Source organism: Sinohyriopsis cumingii, chromosome 5 (assembly GCF_028554795.1).
Source record: "Sinohyriopsis cumingii isolate HCF-2022 chromosome 5, ASM2855479v2, whole genome shotgun sequence".
NCBI lineage: Eukaryota > Metazoa > Mollusca > Bivalvia > Unionida > Unionidae > Sinohyriopsis > Sinohyriopsis cumingii.
Genome location: NC_142965.1, coordinates 131164238 through 131176956, shown reverse-complemented (window position 1 = coordinate 131176956; position 12719 = coordinate 131164238). Strand labels below are relative to the sequence as shown.

Genomic DNA, 12719 nt, shown 5'->3' with positions numbered 1-12719 from the left:
GTTGTGTTAAAAAGCCTGAAAATAATGCCATCCACAATAAAATGTATTTAAAGGCTGGCAAATTTGAAAACATTAAAAAGTACTTGGAAATAAGGGGAATATGAAGAGTGATGCAAAAAATTAAATAAACCAATAATGAAATTCAAACTCCCATAATCCCTCCCCAATGACCTCTCCTTAATGCAAAGTCATTCAAATTCCACCTCCCATTTTGAGCTAAGCACCAGGGCCTATGGTGATGTAAAATTGATGCCACCAGGGCCTATGCTGATGTAAAATGTATACCACCAGGGCTTATACTGATGTAAAATTCTGCTGCAAAGTGACTTCTTTGAAAGCAAAATCAACTTGGCTTTTATCTGTATGACTGACATGAGATTCATCTGGGCAACTAGTTGGCTAGAATCAACCCCCAACAAAGGCCCTGAACAATTTTAATGAATAATGAACTTTTTCATCTCATTAACATCTGTTTTGACCAAAATCCAACCTTTTACAAGATTAGTTAGACTTCTGTATAGGCATGTGTTTCTCTAATTATTCATGATGGCAGCTATCTCAATCATCCACCCCCACCCATCCCCATCCACCCCCACCCTCATCCCCATCCACCCCACCCCCTTTTCCTATCCATTCACACATATGTATTATTTACTGTCGATACATGATTACATGCCAGATAAAAATGAAAACTGCATATCTGACCCTATCTAGGTGTATGCAGTCTGTTAGGACTATTTGGCAGAACAAACATAGAACCTGATCTGCTGGCACATTATTCAATCTGAATGAAGTCATTTTGATTTTTCAGAAAAAGTAAAATGTGGACCCAGATTCAAACCCAGGAACTCTAAAAAATTGGGTATCAAATGGCTGACTTTTACCCAACATCATTTAAAATTTAATTCTTTCTTCTGTTTGCTATGGCCTTGAAATTCCCATGGGTCTATGACAAACTGTAAAAACACTAAAGCCCCTGGAAGAATACGGCACCATCCCAAGTAATGTTGTTAGCAGTGTTGCTGCTTGGGTTGAAAAGTGTTGATGGAATCACAAAATATGTTACAATACAGCCAATCTTGACTTAAATTTCATCAACAGAACTTGAGTCAAAATTTGAATTTAAGTTTGGAAATCAGCAATCTGAGTGACTGAAGTATCCATCTGACTGAAAATTGACCAATAAAATGTTGATATACTCTAGGTTATGTCTTGTTGGTAAATGATTGGTGAAATCCCATGATGAAGATAATGAAGACTGGATATTTAAACATTGAAATGTACAAGACATGTGAAAGATAATGAAGACTGGATACTCAAACAGTGAAATGTACAAGACACATGAAGGACAGTGAAGACTTGATATTCAAACAATGAAATGTACAAGACACATGATGAAGGACAATGAAGACTGGATATTCAAACATTGAAATGTACAAGACATGTGAAAGATAATGAAGACTGGATATTCAAACATTGAAATGTACAAGACACATGAAGGACAATGAAGACTGGATATTCAAACACTGAAATGTACAAGACATGTGAAGGATAATGAAGACTGGATATTCAAACATTGAAATGTACAAGATACATGAAGGATAATGAAGACTGGATATTCAAACACTGAAATGTACAAGACACATGAAGAACAATGAAGACTGGATATTCAAACACTGAAATGTACAAGACACATGAAGGATAATGAAGACTAGATATTCAAACATTGAAATGTACAAGACATGTGAAAGATAATGAAGACTGGATATTCAAACATTGAAATGTACAAGATACATGAAGGACAATGAAGACTGGATATTCAGACATTGAAATGTACAAGACACGTGAAAGATAATGAAGAATGGATATTCAAACACTGAAATGTACAAGACATGTGAAAGATAATGAAGACTGATATTCAAACAATGAAATGTACAAGACACGCGAAGAATAATGAAGACTGGATATGCAAACATTGAAATGTACAAGACATGTGAAAGATAATGAAAACTGGATACTCAAACATTGAAATGTACAAGACACATGAAGGACAGTGAAGACTGGATATTCAAACAATGAAATGTACAAGACACATGATGAAGGACAATGAAGACTGGATATTCAAACATTGAAATGTACAAGACACATGAAGGACAATGAAGACTGGATAATCAAACATTGAAATGTACAAGACACGTGAAGGATAATGAAGACTGGATATTCAAACATTGAAATGTACAAGATACATGAAGGATAATGAAGACTGGATATTCAAACATTGAAACGTACAAGACACATGAAGAACAATGAAGACTGGATATTCAAACACCGAAATGTACAAGACACATGAAGGATAATGAAGACTAGATATTCAAACATTGAAATGTACAAGACATGTGAAAGATAATAAAGACTGGATATTCAAACATTGAAATGTACAAGATACATGAAGGACAATGAAGACTGGATATTCAGACATTGAAATGTACAAGACACGTGAAAGATAATGAAGAATGGATATTCAAACATTGAAATGTACAAGACACGCGAAGGATAATGAAGACTGGATATGCAAACATTGAAATGTACAAGACATGTGAAAGATAATGAAGACTGGATACTCAAATATTGAAATGTACAAGACACATGAAGGACAATGAAGACTGGATAATCAAACATTGAAATGTACAAGACACGTGAAGGATAATGATGATTGGATATTCAAACATTGAAATATACAAGACATGTGAAAGATAATGAAGACTGGATACTCGAACATTGAAATGTACAAGACACATGAAGGATAATGAAGACTAGATATTCAAACACTGAAATGTAAAAGACATGTGAAGGATAATGAAGACTGGATATTCAAACATTGAAATATACAAGACATGTGAAAGATAATGAGACTGGATATTCGAACATTGAAATGTACAAGACACATGAAGGATAATGAAGACTGGATATTCAACCACTGAAATGTAAAAGACATGTGAAGGATAATGAAAACAAGATATTCAAAGATTAAATGTATAAGAAAGATTGTGCTCTAAAACACAAAAATATGAAAATCAATAAAAAATGTCCATGAGACACTAACAAATGAAAAGATGTACTCCCTACGAAAGCTGACCATAAACTAATGATAAATTTAATCTCAATTCACATCTATGTATAACAACTGTCTTACCACCCGGCATATCATTCAGTTCAGCTTCTTTAACTTCAGGGATTTGGGGAAAATCCTTACATGTATGACAAAAAATGTACCAGAAATCACCCAAGCTTTTTTTATATGTTATCTCATCAACCTGCCAGGTATGCTCAACCATTACCTACTCCCCTCCACCACCATACCACCTCTTTGTTTCGTTTTTCTTAACTCTAGTGTACATTTGTGCAAATATCTAATTATTCATCATTAGGAAAAACAATGAACCATGTCAAGCTTTTATCTCAATTTATGACCTTTCACCTTAGGGAATAAAACTTTACCAAACCAGATGTACCAAAGGATATGGGTAAAAACACTATATGCATGAAACACTATTATGGTGTGAATACAAATCCAATAATACTGCAAACTATCAGTCTATTCATTCGGCTAAAAAAACAAGCACGATTTTTGTCTGTTTAATTTTTCATATGAATTTTACTTGTATTTAAATTCTTTACTTACTGAAAACTCTCTATCCTCCTTTGTCGTGGCTTCATCCTGAAAGATGTGCTTTTTGACTGTGTGAAAACCACGCTATCATCCTGCACTTTATACTGTTTTGCAGGATGAAGAGATGCACGCTTCTGAAGTTCACGCGCTTTGTGCAGAAAAGACTCAGTCCGGTTAGGGCTTGAGACTGGTTCACCACCAACCCTGTAAGAAAAAGAATTTCAAATTGATTGATTTTACAATATATCTCCCAGTCTATTTATTAAAGTTTACAGTAAAACTGTCCAATATGACAAGATGATCCATCATTTGGGATATAAATCTATATGGAGAAGAGAAATATGTATTATCTATTATAATACTTATATTTAACAGGCACAGGATGACAAATTCATCCATTTTAAATCCATTATGAGAAATAAATTATTCCTTTATAACAAATACCTACACAGGTACGAATATAACAAATCCCATGGGACCAGAAATATTTTGACACCCAATTTTGTTTCATGTTTATTGAACATTTTATAATGTATTTACAAAATATCAAGGAATAACAAAAATGTATGTGTGTGGTTTCCTTGTTAGTCTGTACTGAAACATTTATCATATGATCATTTTTTGGACACAACAAAACAGTGCCAGTCAACAACAACAGTTGGGAAACAGTGGTATAATCTAATATAAATTTTGTTATTGTTAGCATCAGCCATACTGAAAAAAAGATCCAGGTATATCATGATCCAGGTATATCATGAATTAAAAATTCCCTAAACAGAGTTCTGGGACCCAAATATTTTGACTAGTGATTTTTACCACCAAAAAGTCAGGGATGCAATCTCAGTTCAACCATGACTGGTATACTGAACCATGTAAATAAAGATCTACCCAGAAATGAGATCTGAAATCTCAGTTCAACCATGACAGGTATACTGAACCATGTAAATAAAGATCTACCCAGAAATGAGATCTGAAATCTCAGTTCAACCATGACAGGTATACTGAACCATGTAAATAAAGATGTACCCAGAAATGAGATCTGAAATCTCAGTTCAACCATGACTGGTATACTGAACCATGTAAATAAAGATCTACCCAGAAATGAGATCTGAAATCTCAGTTCAACCATGACAGGTATACTGAACCATGTAAATAAAGATCTACCCAGAAATGAGATCTGAAATCTCAGTTCAACCATGACAGGTATACTGAACCATGTAAATAAAGATGTACCCAGAAATGAGATCTGAAATCTCAGTTCAACCATGACAAGTATACTGAACCATGTAAATAAAGATCTACCCAGAAATGAGATCTGAAATCTCAGTTCAACCATGACAAGTATACTGATTCATGTAAATAAAGATCTACCCAGAAATGATAGGTCTAACAGGAACATATATTTACCACTGTAACCAAGGTACTGCACAGAACAATATGTACTGTGCCTCTGGTGTGGTTTCCATGGGACCAGGCTGTGTGTGGTTTCCATGGGACCAGGCTGTGTGTGGTTTTCATGGGACCAGGCTGTAAGTGGTTTTCATGGGACCAGGCTGTGTGTGGTTTTCATGGGACCAGGCCCTACATAAATTTGACTTAAAAGTCATGGACCCAGGGGATCAATAAAAAGTCAGTTCAATCCCTGTGAATAGCAAACACATTTTTAGAGACTTCTGCTCTTGAATATCTTGCAGAAAATGTCCATCTCACAAAAATGTTTTAAAGGACAAACAATCATCCCACATGAAAGATGAAAAATGATAGACTGGTTTCTGGACTGATTCATCACTTACTTTCTGCTCAGAATACCACAGAAGTCTAGACAAGCTCATCTATTTTTTGTATCCACCTGACAAATTACTTGTCACTGGCATCAATGCCAACCATATGACACAGGCAAACTGAAGATGGGCACATGAAATTAATATCAGTAAGGGCTAGTGCACTTGAAATACCATATATGCTCACATACAAGTCAGATCCCACCACAAATTGCATAGACCCAGATCTGGCATCGCATAATGTGTCAGCAGATCTGAACACAGCTTGTTAGGAATAATCAGAAGAATAGACAACAGTCATTGATTGGTCAGGAAATTATGCAACAGTGTGTGTGTGTGTGTGTGTGTGAGAGAGAGAGAGAGAGAGAGAGAGAGAGAGAGAGAGAGAGAGAGATTTGGATTTGGATTTTTAACGTAGCTTTAACAATTTTTCAGTCATATCACTACAATGTCTGCAATGTGACAGTTAATAGTGATGCCTAGTACTGGGTCATCATGTTGCAGACATGTAGCATGATGTCCCTTCCAGTCACATTACCCTGACACCAGGTCAACCAGTCCTAACACTAACTTCTTAATGCTGAGCACCAAGCGAGACAGCTGTTAGTATCATTTTTATAAGTCTTTGGTATGACCCAGCCGGGGATTGAACCCACGACCTCCCAAGTCCGAGCTGGATACTCTAACCACTAGGCCACCGGAGCAATCTGCAGTGTAAGCATGATTATATGGTACCATCACACACACACACACACACACACACACAGAGAAAGCACTATTATGGGGCCTGTACCCATTTCTACAGGCTGACCACATCAATGGACTTTTCTGCATTACATGTACTTGGAGTTTTTGTAACTGTTGCTGATCCATAGACAAATAATGCAAAATACAGATTGTCACATGGATTATGAGTCCAACACTCAACAAACCAAGCTACCATGGCTCTTCTGTGATGTGTGCTCAGGTCATATTAAAAAGATGTGTACTCAGGTCATATTAAAAAGATGTGTACTCAGGTCATATTAAAAAGATGTATACTCAGGTCATATTAAAAAGATGTGTACTCAGGTCATATTAAAAAGATGTGTACTCCCGTCATATTAAAAAGATGTATACTCAGGCCATATTAAAAAGATGTGATCAATGGATTACTCCTAAGAAACTGCTGAGACCCAGATCTGCCAGCACATAATGTGACAGAAGTTCTGTGTCTATACAGTTTACAGGTGATCAGTTTAAACAGAGGTATGTACAGTAGGGATAATTCATGAAAAAAAATAGGTCACATATTCTTACAATCCTTTTGGAAAAATAATAGTGTTTTGACAAAAATAATAGTGTTTTGACAAAAATAATAGTTTTTGAATATGATAATACAGTGTCAAGACAAAAATGATGCAGTGTTTTGACAATAATAATAGTGTTTTGACAAAAACAAATACAAGAATTCAGAAAGATCTAGCCATTTAAAATTAACATACTTCGAACAGAAACTGCTTTGTTAGTATTACAAACAGTACATTAAGAAGTATTTTCCATTGTGACGGTTGATTAAATTTCTTTTAAAGCCATTAACAAGTTAAAACTTATCTGCAGTCATCAGATGTCAACCTTGTTTGGTTTACAACGAAAGTTTGTGTGGACAAACACAGACGTTTCTCTTGCATACCATACAATCTTCTTAACACATAACTTCACACAATTTGCCTGAAGCAGCAAATGTCAACTTCCAATTAAATGTACCACACAGGGATCACTGACCTGAGCCGGGGCTGTATGCCAAGTCCTGCTTGTTACTGTAAAAAATGACTTAGGATCAGGCCTTTACAAAATGGTGGCTGTGTAACACAGACAGGTGTGAATTTTATTATTGCATAATACAGACTAAATTTGAGGACTGAACAACCTCACATGTTTCAGTGAAATACATTACAAGTTTCCACTAAGTGAAACACAAAAATGAAGAACGAATATTTTAAAATTTTCCCAAAAATATGTGGTGGGGTAAAATTACCCCCCAGGAAGTTAGCATTACATATTTCTTTTTTAAATTGAGCCCAAACTTACAGCAATGTTAAAATATAATACAAAATATATATAAGTATAATGAAACTAAGAACAGACCATAAACCACTAACATTTTGATAGGAATACAGCTTAGAAAAATTTACTTTTACCTGTAAATAATATTCTTTTTTTCTTTTTCCAAGAAATGTCTGTGGTCTGACTTTTTAACCTAGTTTTTACAATTTTTCAGTCATATCTATGATGTCTGCAGCGTGGCAGTTTATAGTGATGTCTAGCACAGGGGCATCATGCCACAGACATGTAGCATGATGTCCACCAGGTCGACCAGTCTTAACAACAACCTCTTGATGCTGAATGCCTAATGAAGCAACTGTTAGTAATCCAAAAAGAAAATTTCAAGATAGTGTTAAATTACCTGAATATTTGGCCAACAATGCCAATGCCTGGGCATGCATGCCATTAGACCTTTGAATTCTTTTGTAAATTTCTATTACACAGAGTTTAATAATCAGGTAATGGTCTATCATATAGTCAAACTATTGTCCTCTCCACCATTGCCGAGAGCACATATTGAGTGAAAGACCTTTACGAATAACTTAAGGAATGCTTGACTACTCTCAATACAAACAGAAAATTTCAATTAGATCAAACATATTTTTATACACTGAAATTTAATATCTAATGTTCCCAACACTTGTAATCGCAGCCATGGCCAGAATATAAATTAGATCCAAGAATTTCCCAACTTTCTAATATTTTATCCATTCAGTTACCTGTAAACATTACAATCAACATTCTAAATGCCAATTAGATAAAGGCTGAAATACTGTGTGGCATGGATGTTAATATGTTGATATTGGAAGCTGATGAAAATGATTTTTAAATCATGGTGAGTTATTTGTGTATGTGTTTTGGATTTTTAATGTAGCTTTAAAAAATGTTCAGTCATATCGCTATGATGGCTGCAGTGTGACAGTTTATAGCGATGTCTAGCACTGGGGCATCATGCTGCAGACATGTAGCATTATGTCCCATCTAGTCATGTTATCCTGACACCAGGCCGATCGGTCCTAACACTAACCACTTAATGCTGAGTGCCATTTTTTTGTCTTCAGTATATTTGTCTTTAAATATCAGGAATGCAGAAAACCTCACGTTACAACCTCCGTTGTTGTGTGACTGTAATAAATGGTACAAAAACAGGTCATATCAACAGGAACGTACCTGCCTCACTTTATCAGTACTCAATATTGGCAAGAGACGGGCAAAGATGATTGATTACAGACCAATGGATCTTCATGACCATAACCTTTGATCCACTATGCTGCATTGATGCTCCCCCACCCCTGCAACCTGACTTCACCTCTGAACATGTTTTGGCCTACATCTGTAAAACGTAATAGCTGACCATTACATGTTTGCCCTGCCCCCCCCCAAATAATTTTGTGGGTGCACCTGGCGGTGTTGAACCAAATTTACCTGCAAAAACCACTGATTTCATATTAGCATTATCATAACTACAACCTATGACCTTTGACCTCACACTCTAAGCCATCCACAATGTTACTCTAGAACAAAAATTATTATGCGAAATCTATTTTTATTTCAGTTACAATGACTTTGACCTCTTGGTCACATAATCAATGGACCTGTTCACATAAGTACAAGCCCTTCACATAATCAATGGACCTGTTCACGTAAGTACAAGCCCTTCACATAATCAATGGACCTGTTCACATAAGTACAAGCCCTTCACAAACATTTGTGAAGTTATATGGTCTGAAGTAATGTTATTATGCAAAATCCATTTTTCTTTTTTCTGTCCATCCACAATATCTGGTGAAGCTGCATAGTCAAGAGCTTACATTTTTACGCTGAAACCATTTTTCATTTTTCCGCCAGCCATCAGTCTTTTCACACTTGAGACTTAACAGGCTTCTACTCCTAGTGAAAGCCAACCACAATGTTTAATCCAAGTATGTGCTGTTGAAATTAGGTTACTGTGCAACCATATTTTTTTCTGTCACATTTTCCTGGACCATCTGACCTAACAATCCCAAAATGTGCTTTTTCCTTACACAAAATGCAAGCTATTGAGGAAGCTTGGTTATGGTAGATGGTGGCAAATTTTAGTTATTGTGCAGAAATAAAATAGGTGATCAATATCATACCGTTGGTGTGCTGTGATGTTGGGTAGTTGTACAAATCTGGGGACTGCTCCTGTGGCCTAGTGGTTAGAGCGTCCACCTCAGATGCGGGAGGTCGTGGGTTCGATCCCCAGCCGAGTCATACCAGAGACTTACAAAAATGGTACTAACAGCTGCCTTGCTTGGCATTCAGCATTAAGAGGTTAGTGTTAGGACTGGTTGGCCTGGTGTCAGGATAATGTGACTGGGTGGGACATCATGCTACGTGTCTGCAGCATGATGCCACAGTGCTAGACATCACGTTAAACTGCCACATTGCAGACATCGTTGCGATATGACTGAAATTTTTCTAAAAGCTACATTAAAAATCCAAATCACATCACATCACAAATCTGGGTCAAATGACAAAATAACCCTAAAATGTTTCACAAAGAAAAACCTCTTGTAGTACAATCATTTTAAACCAGAAACTTTTGGCTGTGCATTTCTTTTTCCTTTTGATACAATCACTTTTACATATTAAATATTGAGCTGACAACTGACACTCTGATTTGTTAGTCCCTTATCGTCACTAAGTAGCTGTAACATGTGGGATTTGATTTCACAAACCAAGTGGGAAAAATGCACTTTAATTTTAAAATGTGCACAAAGTGAATGCCTGTGTGTAAACAACTTTTACAAGCTATCATGACAGTCCTAAAAACCAGACATACTGTAAACAATTGAAATGCTATCGGTTAACAGTTGCTTATAAATTCATTGTCTAAACACGCCTTCCTTGACATTATGGTCCCTAATGATTGCTGAGCTCCAGATAAGAATCTAATAAACTGCACATTTCATTCTTTGATTTGGAACTAATTGCATTTTTTTTATAAAAACTTCCATTATAGTGTGTTTCCAAACCAATGCAAAATGTGACACCAAACTGAGTTTTAATCAAGCTATTAATCATGCCTTTTAGAATAAACTGAGTGTGCTTATTAGAATAGACTAACTGAGTGTGCTTATTAGAATAGACTAACTGAGTGTGCCTTTTAGAATAAACTGAGTGTGCTTATTAGAACAGACTAAATGAGTATGCTTTTTAGAATAAACTGAGTGTGCTTATTAGAATAGACTAACTGAGTGTGCCTTTTAGAATGGACTAAATGAGTGTGCTTTTTAGAATGGACTAACTGACTGTGCTTTTTAGAATGGACTAACTGAGTGTGCATTTTATAACAGACTGAGTGTGCCTTTTATAATAGACTAACTGAGTGTGCTTTTTAGAATGGACCAATTCAACCGGTATTTCAGAATGGACTAATTCATTGTGCCTTTTAGAATGGACTAATTCATTGTACATTTTAGAATAGACCGAGTGTGCTTTTTAGAATAGACTGATTGTGCTTTTAGAATAGACTAAATGAGTGTGCTTTTAGAACAGACTAACTGAGTGTGCTTTTAGAATAGACTGAGTGTGCTTTCAGAACAGACTGAGTGTGCTTTTAGAATAGACTAACTGAGTGTGCCTTTTATAACAGACTGAGTGTGTCTTTTAGAATGGACTGAGTGAGTGTGCTTTTTAGAATAGACTGAGTGTGCTTTTTAGAATGGGCTAACTGAGTGTGCTTTTTAGAATGGACTAACTGAGTGTGCTTTTTAGAATAGACTAACTGAGTGTGCTTTTTAGAATAGACTGAGTGTGCTTTTTAGAATAGACTAACTGATTGTGCTTTTAGAATAGACTAACTGAGTGTGCTTTTTAGAATAGACTAACTGAGTGTGCTTTTTAGAATAGACTGAGTGTGCCTTTTAGAATAGACTGAGTGTGCTTTTTAGAATAGACTAACTGATTGTGCTTTTAGAATAGACTAAATGAGTGTGCTTTTAGAATAGACTAACTGAGTGTGCTTTTAGAATAGACTGAGTGTGCTTTTAGAATAGACTAACTGAGTGTGCCTTTTAGAATAGACTGAGTGTGTCTTTTAGAATGGACTGAGTGTGCATTTTAGAATGACTGAGTGTGCTTTTTAGAATAGACTGAGTGTACTTTTAAGAATGGACCAATTCAATCTGTGTTTTAGAATGGACTAATTCGGTATGCCTTTCAGAATGGACTAATTCGGTATGCTTTTCACAATGGACTAATTCATTGTGCCTTTCACAATGGACTAATTCATTGTGCCTTTCAGAATGGACTAATTCATTGTGCCTTTCAGAATGGACTAATTCTGCATGCCTTTTAGAATGGATTAATTCATTGTCATTTAGAATGGACTAATTCAGTATGCCTTTTAGAATGGACTAATTCATTGTGTCATTTAGAATGGACTAATTCATTGTGTCATTTAGAATGGACTAATTTATTGTGTTATTTAGAATGAACTAATTTATTATGCCTTTTATAATGGAGTAGTGTATTGCCTTTTAGAATAGACTAATTCATTGTGCCTTTTAGAATGGACTAATTCTTTGTGCCTTTTAGAATGGAATAATTCATTGTGCCTTTCAGAATGGACTAATTCTTTGTGCCTTTTAGAATGGACTAATTCACTGTCATTTAGAAATGGACTAATTCAGTATGCCTTTTAGAATGGACTAATTCACTGTGTCATTTAGAATGGACTAATTTATATGCCTTTTATAATGGAGTAGTGTATTGCCTTTTAGAATAGACTAATTCATTGTGCCTTTTAGAATGGACTAATTCTTTGTGCCTTTCAGAATGGACTAATTCATTGTCATTTAGAATGGACTAATTCAGTATGCCTTTTAGAATGGAGTAGTGTATTGCCTTTTAGAATAGACTAATTCATTGTGCCTTTTAGAATGGACTAATTCTTTGTGCCTTTTAGAATGGACTCATTCATTGTCATTTAGAATGGACTAATTTATTGTGTTATTTAGAATGGACTAATTCAGTATGCCTTTTAGAATGGACTAATTCAGTATACCTTTTAGAATGAACTAATTCATTGTCATTTAGAATGGACTAATTCATTGTGCCTTTTAGAATGGACTCATTCATTGTCATTTAGAATGGACTAATTTATTGTGTTATTTAGAATGGACTAATTCAGTATGCCTTTTAGAATGGACTAATTC

The 12719-nt window shown here is 35.4% G+C and overlaps 1 protein-coding gene across 3 annotated transcripts in view; it reads right to left on the bottom strand.

The window, feature by feature from the left end:
• The window catches only part of LOC149800250 (uncharacterized), a 343724-nt gene that overhangs the window by 178875 nt on the left and 152130 nt on the right, over window positions 1-12719 (bottom strand). For all 3 annotated transcript variants that reach the window (XM_089959830.1, XM_089959831.1, XM_089959833.1), the window contains one exon: window positions 3683-3874. In XM_089959830.1, coding sequence (XP_089815956.1) covers window positions 3683-3874 — 192 coding nt within the window. The remainder of the gene's footprint in view (window positions 1-3682; window positions 3875-12719) is intronic.